Raw genomic sequence first — 17,059 nt, 5'->3', positions numbered from 1 at the left:
AGAAACCATATTAATACAAAAATATATTTCCTTCCTAACCTTTTTTAATTTGTAAACATTTTTGGAAAAGTGCCAGGGATCCACTCTGCAGCGATAAAGAGCCGTGGGTTACCGACCACCGACTTAAGTGTACATACTAAACCTTCATGTTATTGACCTGCAGGTAGAGAAGAAGCGGCACGAATGTTTAATGCAGAACAAAATTAACAATACAAATCAGTAAGGTAGCGTAAACCTAAAATGTGATCCGCGTTATTGAGAGGGTTCACTTTATTTGGTTTCAACACTACTCTTTTTTTAGATGATAACCAAGAATGTCCTACCCTACCGTAGTTCATTGTTCATTATTATATTTAATTTCCCTTAAAAATGTCCAAGGCCCTCACCACTCCCAAAAAGTATGAACAGGTGGTATTCAGGTGCAAACAAGGGCAAGGGCACTCCAGGTATGTACCCGTGTGGTCCCGGACAGCCGTTAATGCGAAAACTCCCAACTTTCACCCTCGAGTCATGCAGCTGATTGACAGTCAGGGAATTTTTGCTCTGGGTGTGTTGTATTGCAAAGTCTTTGTTTAATGTTTTCTGTTGTTGTCACTTTAAGCTTAACAGACACATTCTTCCAAATGGAAACAAGTGTTTAACAGTATTCTTGTTATTATTATTATTAAAGGAAACCTGTACAATCGAAGAGAATATACCGGTATGCTTAAAAATTCATCACCACCTTGAATTAACAGTTTTTACACATGTACATCCAGTCAGATGCTAGTGTTTACCGTACGTCCCGCTTCGTTGTTGTGCCGGTTCATGGCCGAGCGGGCGTCCGGCCGGTTCTCTCGGGCATCAGCAAACTCTCTGGACACCAGCACGCCGAACTCTGCATCCTCGCTGCAGCCTCCCCACTTCCAGCCCTCCCCTGGCGGTCCCTTGTGGTGAGAATCGCAGCCGCACATGGTGGACGTGCCTTCGGCGCAGGAACGCGTCACGGCGAAGGCCACGCCGGCCGAGGCGATGGCATGGACAAACGCTGACTCTCTGGTTGCTGTGGGAGATCCGGACCGGGCATCAAAAAGGTAGGAGGAGAAAAGAAGAGTGTGTCAATCGTGTTAAACATGGTGGAGAGCAAATCTGAGTCCTGCCAACATCCAAATACTTTTTTTCAAAGTACTTCTCTTCAATGCATCTGCTCAGGACAAAGAGGATGTTCACTTGGATTCTTTCTGAAACCATTACAATGTTCTCGATATGTTGTGTTTTTAAAGTCTTTTGGGTTATCCCAATTGGTTTAAACCCCCCACAACTTCTTAGAACCTTAATGGACTGGCTCCTTCATTCACAGATGCACTCCTAGTCAGCCTTACTAACCCTTTCAATTATTCCTCTCACCACAGAGTACAGTGTCATCTCTGTAATAAAATCATAGTTTTCCATTACTGTACTGGTACCAGAGCAACCAAAAGAGACTATCCAAAGTTCCAAGAAGCGCAATCAAACTTGTTTTTTGATATCTCTGTACTCACACACATAATTCATATAAAACAGGTTTAATTCCAGGTACCTGTCAACCTTACCGTATGACCACTCCCAAGTGCTCCATGTTCCTTGCAGAAGTTAGCAGATATAGGGTCCAATTCACCTGCAACCCTGGGATGTACGCTTTGAAAGAACCCCGTGACAAAGTTCTTGATGATGTGGTAGGACCTTTTCTTTGCATCCCACTCGATGATAGTTGACAGTAAATACTTTGTTTACGACGGGATGAGTCAGGACTCCTGGGAAAAGCAGAGTCCCTGCAGTGACATCAGCCCTTTGTGGCTGTGTCAGGGAGGCCTTAGCGCTCAGTGGGATCTTATGACCTCCTGTCATCCCTGAGGTGTGCTGCTTTGCATCTGGATAGTGTTTCAGGAATGTTGTCACCGCTCCATCCCCCCGCAGACCTCATCCCTTACCATTCCTGTTCAGTGCCCAAGGCTTTCAGGTGAAACCTAGCAGCACGTCAGCCTGTTGTCTTTGCTGACGCCCCCTTTGAAGGCAGCAGCTCATTATGTAAAATGACACTATTGTTTCATAATCGCAGCACACTTGTTCATGGTTTTGCCTTTACGCACCGCCGGCTGGTAAACAAATATGATCACGTACTATATACTTGAGTTTGCGGGGGTTTATTCAGGTAGGGCCTAAAATTCCAAGACGATGAGTGTGCTACCCACTGCTTGTTTAATACCCAGTTCATAGTCTTAAATGGTGACATTTTGGCTCTTCACATGTTGGTGCTGATGCAGAGTTACTGTCTATCAGTAAAATGCCCACAGAAGCAAACAATGAATATGCTAATTGGATAACATCAGTCAACTCAGCAATTTCAATTGAATCTGAACTGGGTCATCCTAAACAAGGCTCGCAGTTGCAGCTCATCGGTAAGGCTAGCGTTTCTGCTGCCTCTACCTGCTGGGCTCATCAATTCTTCATTGTTTCCCATGTGTCACACTGTGTTATCCGCACAAAGAATCTTATGACTCACGCTCCACTCTGCCTGAGCCCCCATCCTCCCATCGTTTCCCCAATAGAAATACCATGAGCCACCAGTCACGCCGTCGGGTTCCAACCTCCACAGGCCAGCTCGGTACGTCCGAAGCTGGGCAGCCTCGTCGCCCCTCGATTTGCCTCCCCGTCCTGAAGAGCACGCCCGGGCCAGGTTGGGAGGGATCCCCTTTCAGTCTGTTCATGACAGAGTCAAAAGGGCGTGTGAATGGGGCGTCCGTGGGAGCCGGACTGTGTGAGGCAAGCAGCGGCCTTCATGCACAGTAGGGGTTGAGCGGAGCCCCCCGGCCCTTTTCTATTGCCTGTAATCTCATTTGGCCTTCCCTCTCCTTTTGAGTTGACGGAGGCGCTTGGACTGCTTGCGCTGCCCACATTCATTTGCCTGTGATACTCACACAAGCTGATTCTTTTCCAATCAGCAGCAACACAAGCGATTACCTTCCCAACTACAGACCACGAGGCCTCATCCCACTGTCGCCCTAACAGGAGGGATCCATACAATTAATATTCCGCCTGTGAGCCACCTGATGAATGTGTGCAGTGTTTCAGTGGCACTTGACTGGAAACTCTGATGGATGTGGTGCCCTGACCATCAATATTGTGCACTGGAGATGAAGAAAAAGTGGCAAGGACAAATGTGGATTCAAGCGGAATGTGTCAGTGCTTGTGTTTGTGCTGGATGCAGCCAGGAAAGGTGTCTATTATTGTAATTGCCCCAGTTAGTGTTTTGGCAGCAGAAGTGCAGGCAGCCCTGCCCTCAGGCTTTAAACTCTTGTCTGTTACATGTGGAGGTTTTGTAACGGCTTGCAGTAGCCTTTCTGAACCCGCAACACAAGTCATCTTACCATGATGCAAGCGCGGAAGTCCAACATACCTTTATCTAGCACTGGGCCAAAGATGGCTAGGTTGTCTTTGATGGTAGTGCAGTTCCACCGCCGCCCGCGGAATTGGTGTTGACATTCCTGGATACCCAGTTTGACTCCCTCTGCCACACTGGGCATAATTTCAATGTAGTTTCGGCAGAAGCGAAGCTGTTTGGGCACTAGGCCCGGTATGGAGCCACACAGTAAGGGTTGGGAGCCCAAAGAGGAGTACTGTTGCCCAAGTGCCAGTGACCTGAGGGGGCAGTAAGAGCATTAGTCAGCATCTTGGGCGAACTATAGAGGTACAACATTTGAGATACATCTACCTTGTGTTGTGATACTAAAGCTTTAAGACTTTGGAGTAACTCTAAAGTGCAGAGTCTGCATTTAAGTCTTTGAGATGATTTTGACTTAAGACAGATGATAAGGTCAACGATCTTTAACTTTTAGAGATCCACAAAACCTACAGGTCACTTGTTTCTACTAGTCAAGTGGTGCACATTATATTCGTAACTTTTTTATATAATGTTGAAGTCTAAAAGAGACTTGACGTTAGTTAACAAAGTTGTTAAATTGGTATGCTAAACATGTAAGGCTCTGGCACAAGGTCTTTCACGTCTAGTCTTTTACTATTTTTCCCAAGATAATAAAGTTGTACTGGAAACAAAATGTCCATAACCAGGAAGTTCTTTTAGTGTTTTTCATTACACTTGATGGGATTTTTACCAGATTTGGTTTAAGAAGCCCATGTGTCTCCCCTGTCATGATAAAGTCAGATTTAATCAGGAAGAAACCAAAATCAACTAAGTCGCTCGGCAACATTAATGCAATCACTTTTTTTTTTGCTTTTAATTCAGAAAAAAAGATCTTCCTTCCAGTTTTTATCCCATGTGAACTTCCTACATTCCTGATAATGGTAAAAAGCTGGGGAGCAGGGACGAAAGACGCTTCCCTGGATGGAAACCTGCCTCACTAAAATAACACTTTCAACTCATGACAGCAGGGTGAGTCACTTATGTACTCAATAGTGACAACTACTATTTGTTTATTGGATGACCAACTGGAGGCCTCTTAATCAATCTGCGGCTTCAGCTGCCTGTCACACTCACATAGGTTTGAGAGACACTTTCAAAAATCGATCCTGACCTGAATCACCCTGTGGTGCCTAATACAAAAATTCTGAAATAACAAATTCTTACTGTTGATGGTATTAGCCATTTGATTAGCCGCTAGGCCATAGCGGACATCATAGCACTAGGGGGGGGGGGTCCTAAAAGGATCCCAGGGTGGCTGTTTGATGCAGTTGGATGGTGGGGGTTTGACACTTGACAGCGATCAGATCATGGCGCCACTCGGGATGACCTTAGGAACCGCGCATGGTGCAACCTGATCAGTCCGGCTAGCTAATGTAAGCGATGAGCATGCTACGCCCGCACCTTGCCAGAAGTAACACAAAGTCACATGTGATTTCATCTTTACTATTGCTACAAATTCTTAAACCCCTAACCCTCTTTGTAATGTCGCATAGTGCGATAAGCAAGGCATTAGCATTAATAGGGAATGATGTAATTTTTTTTGCTTGGAAAATTTGAAAGTTTCAGACGAGCCGTTAATACATGTTAGCCAGTGACATGCGGTGAGGTTTGTGCCTGGTGAGGCACAGTAAGATTTACAAATAATTGTACTTAAATCTTAGTGATCATTTGATTGACAAAGCAATATATAAACTGCAGAATAAAAAAAAATAAAACGTTTTATTGTCTTAACTTATAAATGAAGTCGGTGCTTTTCTGTCTATGTATTCTTTTAAATGAAAGCAACAATAGAAAGGTAATCCTCCATTATGAAAGAAGTCTATACGACGAGAAAATATACTGTATGACTTGCTAATACTATGACTAATTCTATTTTTTTGAGGCTGAAGTTTGTGCCAAATCATAATCTTTGGTATCACTATCGCCCTCTGCCATGAGGCAAGAGAATTGCGTGCCTCATTTTGCATGAACAGACTCTCGGCACCAATTGTGTTACCGATATTCATAATATGTATATTTTAAGAATAATCCAAAAATGGTTAAGTTAAATGGAGAAAGAACTTCAACACTACATACAGCATTTGTAATTTCGGCACCATTGTTTTCGATCCCTTTCTACACGACAAACTAAAAGAACTGTGCTTCTAAAAAATACATTTGAATATTTAGTGAAATAAAACGTAAATAAACATCGATAAAGTTATACTGTATTAACTCCAGAATAACTCCTCTATGCAGCGTGTATGGACATAATTTTCTGTAGAAATGCCACTGTAAATATGCACATATTATATCAATAATATGTTGTATTTTAAAGTTTTTATCCTTTTGCATATGTTTAACTTTTTAATTTTGTTTACTTGCAATTAAAGGATAAGCCCCCTTAATTTTGTTATATCTCTATTATGACAATAAAGGCCATTCATTCATTTATATTTCCATGATAATAGGTGACTTGGCTCCACCGACTGCGTGTCTTTGATGTTATGATGCAAAATTCCCTACATGTGGTCAGTTTATTTTATTAGGACACATTAAAATTACAGGTATTTTTGGATGATGTGCGTGTACTGCACATGCCCTCTCTTGTAAATTGTAAGAGTTTTGATAGTGATGAAGTAAAGTGATCATTGATAGTGTTTTCAATTTTGACGACAAATTAAAAAGGGAGTTCTTAGTATAGTATTTTGACTCAAATGTATTACTACAATTTTAGTCTATATGATTTCGGACCTTCTGTCATTCCGCGGGGCGGATGAGGAATGAGTCTCAGCCCCGAGGGGCTTTGCGCGGAGTCATGATATCATGTAGAGGGCGCTCCCCCCGCCCACGTGCCCCGCCGCCCTCCTTATTCCCGGCTTCTCGTAAGCAACATGTCCCGACCAGGGTGGCGAGCGGCAGACCTCCGTGGAGTGAGGCAGCCAGCCATCCGGGGGAATCTGCTGCAGGCGCTGGGACAAACGGCAAAAAAGTGGCGGCGGCCAACTGCAGGCTTTTGCAGGTGCGTGCCCCGGCAAGTCCTGCATGGGGCCTCTTCTGGCCTGGGGGGCTTTACTGCCTGGTTGGGGGTTTTCAATGTAGCAATGTCAGCGGGGCCCATGTGAAAGTACAGTAGCACTTTAACCTATACCATCAATTAATTGATAGAATCAATCAGAACCATTGTTTGGAACCCCACGTATTTAAACGACTGCGGCAAAAGGGTATCACTTCTCTTTAAGCTAGAGCAGGGGTCTGAAACTCAATATACTTGGGGGCGTTGGAGGTGGGGTCTGGGTGACTATTTAGTTTAAACTTTAGTAGACCCTCAAAATAATGCAAGAAGACATCAATGGATTTTGAACTTGCAAGGAGGACCGGAAGAAGATCATTTGAATAAAAAAATTTCCCTCCCTTCCTAATGTACTCTACCTAGCCCTTTTGTTTTATCTTTAAGGTAACAAAAAGCAGATCAGGCTTTAAGAGTGTGGGTATCAAAGAACAGCAACATGATTGGCCGATAGGGACGATGAGTCCAAATAAGGATCTGGCATCCCATTAAATCCCCCTTGCACACAAAAGTAACAAAGCTTTTTGGGCCAATTATCATTTTCCTCCAAAAAATTCTAATAAAAACATTCCGTTTTTTTAGGCGGGGGACCTCAAACTATCGTCCTGAGGTCCGCAGTCGCCCCCTGGGCAACATGTTTAAGATCCCCGAACTAGCGGGATGTCAGATATAACTTATTTTCAGCCCAATACCAAATGAGTGTTGAATCCTTGAGTAGTCACGAATACCGATATCAAGTTTCATGACTAATTGTCGTATGGTTCTCATTGTAAAGAACCAGGGTGGGCAAACAACGGCCCGCATGCCACATGTAGACCGTCAGGTTCTTTAATTCAGCCCGCCAGACGAACATTTTAAGAATATAATGATGATATATATATATATATATATATATATATATATATATAATATGGTACTGTATTTATTCATGTATATCACACTTCTTTACCTAAAAAAAGAACTCAAAGTTTAGGGTGCACGTTATACACAAGGTTTTGCAGCCCTTTGAGACTTTTTGCAAATAAGGGCTATACAAATGAACATAACTTTATTTGACTAGTATATTACCGTGTTTTTCCAATGATTAATCAGACAAGTGATTAAGTGATTTATATGTAGTAGTACTGTAATTGTAGTTTTGTTTAAACATTTAAGTAGTATTTCTGCAGTCAGGTTTTGTAGTATTTCCGTGGTAATTTTGTAGTATTGCTATAGTTTTTTTGTAATATTTCTGCATTTGCATTTTTGTGGTATTTCCATCGTAGTCCTTTTGTAGTAATGTGATATTATTGTTATGTTTTTGTAGTATTCCAATAGTATAATTATTTCATTATATTTTTAGTATTTCTGTAGTTGGATTTTTGAAGCATTTCTGTTGTAATTTCTCAAGTTGTACTTTTTTGTATTGTTTGTGTAATATTTCTGTAGTAGTGTTTTTGAATTATAGTACTACTGTAGTGGTATGTTTATAGTGTTCCCATAGTAAAATTTTGGTAATTTACTGAAGGTGTACCTTTTTTAGTATTCTTTTCTCTAGTAGTATTTTGGTATTGCTGTAGTAGTGTTTTTGTAGTATTTCAAATGCGTTTTCTTTTCAGAATGACAGCAAAGTAATATATTAGTTCTCCGTTTTTAATCACTAAATTTGATAAATAGTTTTGTTGTAATTTCGTAGTATTTCTGCAGTTGCAGTTTTTGTTGTGGATGCCCAATGGGGACAAAGTTGCCACGAAATTGTTAATTTTTTTAGGTACATGCTATATAGAAGGTTTTGCAGCCCTTTGAGACTTTTTGAACATGACCCCGATAGCATAACATTGGAAGCAAAGGTAATTGATCCTGGGTCGCGGCAGTAAGAGCACCAAATCTTGACCAATAGACCACCAGTGGTAATGATGTAGTAGTACTGTATTTGTTTTTTTTTAAAACATTTATGTGGTATTTTTGCAGTCTTTTTTGGAGTATTTTTGTAGTATTTTTCTCTTTGGTGTATCTTACCAGCTCAGTAGCCTAGATGGTAAGGCGCCCGCTTTGAGACTGGGAGGTTCGGGTTCGCGCCCCGGCCGAGTCATTCCTAAGACTTAAAAAGTGGTCGGCGGCGCCCTCTCTTGGCTGCGGCTGCATCGGGTCAGATGCAATCGACATTTCGTTCTGTGTACATTGTTACACAGAATGACAATACAAGGAAATTATTATTATTATTATATTATTAAGATAACTTTGAGGGACATTTGAAAAATACATTGCAAATATGATGTTTGTATTGTGTTTATAGTTTACGTGGTCAATGCATGTGTGAGGACCAGAACGGAGCCAGGACCCACTTGCGTGCGTTTTTCTTAGTTTTATTGGGAAAACGGGAAAGGATTCTACACACGATCTGTCGATCGATGGTCGTAGGGAGCAGGTTGCTCACACGCGGAAGTGGTATTTCCGTGGCAAGCGATGGCGGTGTCAAGAGTGGAAAAAACAGGTCAGTAGCCGGGACGGGGGTGCAAAAATCATGGTCGAGATCAGAAAAAAGGTTGGAGCCGGGAAACAGACGGGAACCAGAACAGGAGAGAGTCGGGGTCGAAAGGCTTGCCTAGCGTAAGCTGAGGTTCGCAGACGGACTGACAACCGGTGACGGGAAGACGGCAGTTGACGCCAAAGGAGCAGGCTCAGGTGCTTTGCATCAGTTATCATGACAGCATGACTTTAATAATGCTCGCACTTACACTACTTGGTTTGAGAAAAAGTCATTATGAGTTTTTTTTATTCTAAAATTTGGAGTGCGAGTTATATATGTATATAGAAGAAAGTTTCTTCACTCTCAAACGAAACTTATAAGACCGATGTACATAAGAATATTTCCATCTTTCGAGGTAACCAACCCCACTCAGGGACTGTCAGATGTAGGGGGATGTACCTCCTCCAAATGGGAAGTAACTATCTTAAGGGTGAGCTGCTTACCAAAGAGACCCCTCAATATAAACGACGGAAAGGAAATCTATGAAACATCTCTTAAATAGGTCACGCTAGCTGACTTAAGGGACAGTATTTGCAATCAACTCCTCGAAATCAGGGACGCAGAATCTGGAGTTTGCCGCGAGCAGTCGCGCCGCTAAGCGACTCCCCAATAGAGCATCTCCGTTGACGAAGCCTCCTAGAAGATCCGGGGGGATCCGCAAACTGCGGAAAAAGACTAATTGGGCCACGGATGGTTGGCGGCTTGTCCCGAGGACTGGACTTTTTTTCACCACCCCCCCGTGTTGACGACTCCTTCGCTGGCACACGTTTGATTTGTGGTCCAAAAGCTTCCGGCTGATCAGATAAAAAATGACAGGACCATTGAAAGATGTTCCAACCTGCTCACCAGACCGCTGCTGCTGCTGCTGGAGTGCAGCATCGGGACGAGGACGCCCTGCAGTCACGGGGTGGGGGGTGGGAGTGGGGGAGGAACGGGACGTAAACTTGTGAACTCTCCGATGAGACCGAAAGACTCATTAGATCTGATTTAGCGAAAGCTCACGCGTGCGAGAAGAAACCCGGCACAAACTCTTGCTCGTACAAACGCGCCAGGAAAACGATTGATTTGAGCTCAGTGTGGATGTCTATTTGGAGTCGGGGACTGCATTGGGTTAAGAAATGTGGCCTAGGGGCCAATACTGGAGACCCATCTGATTATTTCTTTTGGGAATAAATATACATGCAGATTTTCACATGTAATGTTTAGTTCTTTTTGTTTTCAAATGGATTCAATTTATCAAAACACTCACAATTAAAGCAAAATAATAGGTTCCTGTATTAAACAACTAGATATTTTGTTGTGTGGTATTACCGTGTGTTTCAGTTGTGTACTAGTTGGCGCACTCACCTAACATGTGAAAAGTCCCCGGTTCGAGACTTTGTAGAAACATATATTGACCTAGAGAGGGATGGGCACCAGTACTTGCCCAAGACACACTACAAGAAGTGGTTCTCCTACGACGGTAGTGGTCAAGGGAACCAACTAACCGTATATTTAGTTTTGTAGTATGAATGTGTGTTTCAGTAGTGTCGTAGTTAGCACACTTGCCTAACACCCGAAGGTGCCCAGTTCGAGGTTTGTTGGCCTGGAAAGGGATGGGTGCCTCCTAGTTGTATTTGCCCAAGACACTCTACAGGAAATTGTGCCCCTACGACCGTAGTGGTCAAGTAAACCACCCAACTGAATATTTAGTTTTGTAGTATTAATGTGTGTTTCAGTAGTGTACTAGTTGGCACACTCGCCTAAGACGCGAAAAGTCCCTGGTTCGAGGTTTGCTGGCCTGGAGAGGGATGGGCACCACCAGACTGTACTTGCCCAAGACACACTACAGGACATGGTGCCCCTACGACCCATGTGGTGAAGGGATACACCCAACCACAGTATTACTGTAGTTGTATTTTTTTAAACATTTATGTAATATTTCTGCTGTCAGTTTTCATAGTATTTCTGTAGTATTGTGTACTGTTGCTGTAGTTTTTTGTAGTATATTTGTTGTATTTTTTGCATTTGAATTTTTGTAGTATTTCCATAGTAGTATTTTTGTAGTATTTATGTAATATTTCAATGATATTTTCTAGTATGGGCATGAGATCGAACCTCCTGTGCAGAGTTTGTATGTTCTCCCTGTGCTTGCGTGGGTTTCCTTCGGGCACTCTGGTTTCCTCCCACATTCCAAAGACATGCATTTAAGGTGAATTGGCCAGTCCAAATTGTCCCTAGGTGTGACTGAGCGAGTGAGTTGTCTGTCCCCGTGTGCCCTGCGATTGGCTGGCAACCAGTTCAGGGTGTCCCCTGCCCACTGCCCGATGATTGCTGGGATGGGCTCCAGCACCCCCGCGACCCTACTGAGGATAAGCGGTGCAGCTAATGAGATGAGATGAGACTTTTTGGTATTTCTGGTGTAATATATCTGCAGTACTGTTTTTGTATTGTAGTACTTTAGTGGCATGTTTGTAGTATTTTTGTCTTTAGTATTTTTGTAATATTACTGTAGCTGTACTTTTATATTATTTCAAGGTAATATTCTTGTATTATAGTATTACTGTAGTATTTCTGTAGTATTCTTTTCAGAATGATGGCAAAAAAATATATCATAGTTCCATGTTTTTAAGCACCAAATTTGATTTGTTTTGTAGTAATTAGAATTATTCCTGTAGTAGTATTTTTGTTGTAGACGGATGAAAGAGCATATGGCCCGCAGGCCGTAGTTTGCCCACCTCTGTTCAATTTGATAAAAACTTCTAGGTAAGACCAGCGAGTCACCTACCTGTTTGAAGCCAAGAGCTGATTTGCACGTACTCATCATGTTATTACTATGTTTTTATTATGTCATTTACGGCTCATGGAAATCATGGCTCATGGATATCTTAACCGCATGGGCCAAAGGGGCACCTACTCCTGTGGTGTGTCTTGGGCAGGTACAGCCTGGTGGCACTGTTTTTTTGGGAGGTTTTAAGTCTTTGCTTCCCTGCATGAAATAGTACTGGTTTCTATGGTTAACAGTAGCAGGAGAAACCTGATCCCACTCAGATACAGCACCTTCATCATCTGGCCGCTGTTGTTTTTTAGTGTAAAGCGTCATCCTGCTTCTTCAGAGCAGGATGTAAATCTTAGAAGTTCAATTCAAATAGGCTCGGTCAACCAGGAGGAGCTTTTCTCAGAGGGCTACCTGGTGCCCGCAGGCACAACGTTCGAGACCCCAGTTTTAGACGAAAAGATCAATTTAGTCAAACTGCTGGGAAGCATGGAAACCGTTTCAAGCATTGACAAGCACTTCACCTAAAGTTCAGGGACTTTTCAAACCTTGAAAACACAACATCAAAATTCAAGCATTTTTAAGGATTTCAAGCACCCCATACGAACCCTTTTTATGGGTACCAGTAGAAGCAAGATTCGGACAATTATGTCAGCTGCCTTTAGGTACGGCTCACATCATGTAGAATAAATGCTAATTTCCCCACCTAGAGTATTTTAAAAGATGCATGTTTTTATGACAGTTCATGTAATTTTGCTTATACTTTTTTTTTAATGATAACGTTTTTTTTATAACTAGGAGGAACCTAATAATACACACTATCCCTTTAAGAAAATTTCAATTATCTTTACAAGAAACATGAAGTTGATGACAGGCCCCATCCAATTACGTCTTGTGCGCAGTATTTATATGGGTACTTGAAATCCTTGAAAATTCTTGCATTTTCTTGTTGTGTTTTCAAGGATCGAATAAGTGCTTGAATTTTGGGTGAAGTGCTTGTAAATACTTGACATTATTGACATCTTTCTCAACAAGTTTGCTTAAAAAGGACACCGCTCTCCGGCAGATTCCCTTGTTTTATTGCATTTCTTTCTTTGTGATTAACCGCGGCTGGCATTAGTTTGTATGGCATTGTTCTATGAAGCGCCCAAAATGACAGGTGCATGCTGCACCTAAACAGGTCATTATGGAATGTGTATTAGTGTAAAAATGAAGTTTGATTATTTACATTTATCAAGGGGCATCCTGGTCGTAAATTGTAATGGGAAGAACTTCCTGCAACTGAAAACATAAGCTACTGTACTGTCATTTTTACCTGATGGATTTTGTGATCGATAATCTATGTACCGAAGCCATATTCCCCTAGTGGCTAGAGTCAAGAACACATTCACCAAACATTCAAGACCTAAAAAATAGATCAAAAATTGCACATGTTCTTTGAATTATCCTGGAGAAACTGAAACTTTGAAACTCCTTAAAAAGTGCTTGAATTTGGCCATGAGAAAGATGTACGAACCCTGTGCGCAGGATCCTGGCCCTGAACTTTAACTTTGACACCTATAATGAGACTTAAGTGATAGAGCTTAGCTTTTACTCCACAGATCAGGAGACTTAGCAATGGGTGGTCTTGCTGCCTGGGGGTGGACCTCCTATAGCAGCATGTCCAAAGATATTTTGTATTATTATAATATTAAATGTATGGGGGAGGGCAATGGTGATGATGATATTGAAAGTTGCCACGGTGATGATGATGATAAAGCGACTGTGTATCCACAGAACCTATGTAAATTCGTGAGATGGTTGTTATATGTAAATGCACAGGAGAAATAGCTGTAAGACACGATTATTAAGAAGGTTGAAGGGGTAGGATTTAGAAAGCATATGCTTCTTCCTATTATTGTTCCCTCTGTGATTCGATCTGCAACCTCAGTGGAACTGTTTAGATATAGGCTTAAAACACACTTTTATTCTATAGCTTATGAATGACCTACTTCTGTGTCTTGTTAATGCTACATCCGTTGCAGTCTGGTCATCCTGGAAGGGATATGACCTCATGTACAGTCCCTTTTCAAGGTTTCTTCATTGACCTCATGTTAAGGTTTTTGAGTTTTTCCTTGCCCTCATGTAGGTTTTCGATCAGGGGATGGTGTCATAATAGTCTGTAGTTTGCAGTGGTCTGTGCAGCCCGTTGAGACTCCTTGTGATTAAGCGGATCACAAATAAACATGACTTGACTTGAGGTTTTTGATTTTTTTCCTTGCCCTCATGTGTGTTTTAGATCAGGGGATTGTATCATAATAGTCTGTAGTTTGCAATAGTCTGTGGTCTGTGCAGCCCTTTGAGACTCTTTGTGATTAAGGGGATCACAAATAAACATGACTTGACTTGAGGTTTTTGAGTTTATTCTTGCCCTCATGTAGGTTTTAGATCAGGGGATGGTATCATAAAAGTCTATAGTTTGCAATAGTATGTGGTCTGTGTAACCCATTGAAACTCTTAGTGATTAAGGGCTATACAAATAAACATGACTTGAGGTTTTTGAGTTTTCCCTTGCCCTTATGTAGGTTTTAGATCAGGGGATTGTGTCAGAATAGTCTTTGATTAGCAATAATCTGTGGTCCGTGTAGCCCTTTGAAACTCCTTGTGATTAAGGGGATCACAAATAAACTTGACTTGAGGTTTTTGAGTTTTTCCTTGCCCTCATCTAGGTTTTAGATCAGGGGATGGTATCATAATAGTCTGTAGTTTGCATTAGTCTGTGGTCTGTGCAGCCCTTTGAGACTCCTTGTGATTAAGGGCTATACGAATAAACATGACTTGACTTTTGGACATGTTACGTTAAAATTGCTTTAACGGTTTTATTTTTTTGACCGGTTTTATTTGGTTTTTCTCGTGTTCGAAATAAAGTTTAATCCTGAGTGTATCACATGACAACTTACTGTCATATCATATCACCAAAAAACAAACCAGATACAAATTGAAATCAGGATCTGTGGCCAAAAAAAATCACAAAGTAAAAACGAACATCCCTTTTGAATTCCCGGAAGAAGAAAAAAAGGTTCTAAAAGCTCCAACACAATGAACACCTATTTCTTATTTGGAAGACAGGCACTGTTTCAAAGTCGTAGACCCTCGGGATAAAACGGAAAACTCCAAGCGGAGTAACTTCAGAGAATTTCACTTTCGTCGGTTGAGTATTCCATGCCGCGGGGCCATCGGAGCTGAGAACTCGTTTTGCAAACTCACGCCTTTTCCCGGAGATAAAACGAGTATCGTGCAAAAAAAAACGCTATAGCGATGGTTTGTTTCGAAGCGATAAAGCACAAACCGAGGAGGAATCGAACCTTAGCTTAAAGCTTTATCACAGTGGTCTCCAATGTTGTGCCCCTGAAAGTCCCTTAAGGTGCCGTGGGCCTGTTCCGATAATAGCTCATCAGTGCTGGGTGATTTTGTTGTAAACTAATTCTTTTTTTTTTTTTTATTGGTTGACTGAGTCTATTTAACCCTTTTTTAATAATTAACCTGATAATAACATCATAGTATTAAGATTATAAGCTGTTATTTTAGAAATTCAAAAATATAAATTCCAGTTTCCAGGGCTTCATAAACAAAGAAAACTGCGTATTGAAAAAAGTACTGTATTGCTGAAAAAAAGCAACCCCAGGGCATGATGCTGCCACCGCTATGTTTGACAGTGGGGATGGTGTTTTCAGGCTGACCCTTACGCCAAAGGTAACGCTTTGCATTCAGACCACATAGTTCAATTTTGGTCTCATCTGACCAAAGCACCTTGTTTCACATGCTATTTGTGTCTCTTATGTGGCTTCTTGCAAATTCCAAACGGGCCTTTCTATGGTATTGTTTCAGAAACAGATTTCTTCTTGCCACAGATTTATGTGGAATATGGCTAATAGTTGTCTTATGCAAAGATTTTCCCACCTCAGCTGTGTATACCTGCATCAAAGCTTAAAACACACTTCTATTCTATAGCATATGAATAACCTATATTTTATGTTGACAATATCTCTGTATTATTCGCCCTCATGTAGGTTTTAGATCAGGGAATGATGTCATAATAGTCTGTGGTTTGCAATAATCTGTGGTCTGTGCAGGCCTTTGAGACTCTTTGTGATTAAATAAACATGACTTGACTTGACTGCAGGTCATCCAATGTGATCATGGGCCTCTTTGTTGCTTCAATGATTAGTTGTCTCCTTGTTTGGGCCAAACGTTTAAAGGAACAGCCAGGTCTTGGTAGGTTTAAAGTGGATTTATACGCACAGTGCTCCGGGAGATGTGTAAATGTTGCAAAATTGTCTTGTATCCAATTTCTACTTTTAACTTTTCCACAACCTGCCCAGTGTATTTTTTTGTTTTCTTGATGCTGTCTCTTCTCAGACTGGTCATCATAATGTTGTCTTCATAATGTTGTCTGTTTTCTGAGACTGAATGACACACGGATACACTCTGTGTGTCATTGTTAGTCAGTTCAGTCAATTTATGATCATTCAGAAGTCATCAGGGAACTTTTAGAGTCTGTTAGTTTAGCTGAGAAAACAGGGGGGCAATATTTTTGCAACACCTCCTTTTCAGGTTTTTCATTGTAAATTTAATACAAGATGTTGAAATTATTTGCTTTCACTTCACAATTGTGTCGCACAGGTTTTTGATACTTAAATCTTGTCAGTTTTTCAGGGAATTTATATGAGTGTCAGACTATAACATTCAGAGGGATTTGATACTCTTGGCCTATCTACTCAGTCATTTTGTTTTTGTCATTTTTGATAAAAGTTGTTATTTTACTGAATTTAATATAAAAATCACATAAAATGAAATTCAATCTAATTAAAAATGGCTACATTTCAAAGCATTATTTTCCTTTACTGGAAAATATACATTCAAAATATTCGTTTTAATTTAGTTTTTACCTGGAAAATGATCTTGCAGGTAAATCATACTATAAAAATATATTATTATTTTACTAGAAAACACGATCAAAATATCGTTAAATTTTTTTTAAATTAAAATTTCAAGGACTAAACACTTTAAATTTTTAAAAAGAGCTTACTTTCAGAATATTATTTTTTTCTGAAAATTTAAATTGGAAATATAATATTTTTTTGTTTTTGTTTTTAATCAGAAAATCAGAAATCAACCAGGTATATTATTTTACCAGATTAAAGTTTTGATTTTGTAAAATGAGAGGGAAATATCCAAAAGAAGGGCAACTTTTTCCAAATTGTTTGAAATGTTATTTTATTGGAAACATTTTAAAATATTGTAAAATTTAAAAAAATGATTTAAAAA

General features: G+C 40.8%; 2 protein-coding genes across 3 annotated transcripts in view; one reads left to right on the top strand and one right to left on the bottom strand.

Annotated features, from left to right (window-relative positions):
- Nucleotides 1-17,059, bottom strand: part of wnt3 (wingless-type MMTV integration site family, member 3) — a 40,572-nt gene that overhangs the window by 4,202 nt on the left and 19,311 nt on the right. Inside the window, exons 2-3 of the mRNA XM_088324002.1 lie at nucleotides 3,416-3,657; nucleotides 777-1,042 (exon numbers count right to left, since the gene is read on the bottom strand). Coding sequence (XP_088180128.1) covers nucleotides 777-1,042; nucleotides 3,416-3,657 — 508 coding nt within the window. The remainder of the gene's footprint in view (nucleotides 1-776; nucleotides 1,043-3,415; nucleotides 3,658-17,059) is intronic.
- LOC148347673 (ORM1-like protein 3) overlaps nucleotides 288-17,059 on the top strand; it is a 62,911-nt gene continuing 46,139 nt past the window's right edge. Inside the window, exons 1-2 of one of the 2 annotated variants that reach the window (XM_088324005.1) lie at nucleotides 288-1,073; nucleotides 4,283-4,408. The gene's annotated coding sequence lies outside the window, so the exon portion shown is untranslated. Of the gene's footprint in view, nucleotides 1,074-4,261; nucleotides 4,409-17,059 lie in introns of both variants that reach the window. The other variant, XM_088324004.1, reaches the window with a different exon arrangement.

Source organism: Urocampus carinirostris, chromosome 19 (genome assembly GCF_059441175.1).
Source record: "Urocampus carinirostris isolate Australia breed hairy pipefish chromosome 19, RoL_Ucar_1.0, whole genome shotgun sequence".
In the NCBI taxonomy this organism is placed as follows: Eukaryota; Metazoa; Chordata; class Actinopteri; order Syngnathiformes; family Syngnathidae; genus Urocampus; species Urocampus carinirostris.
Note: the sequence above shows the minus strand (reverse complement) of the source record. Positions and strands in the feature narration are given on the sequence as shown.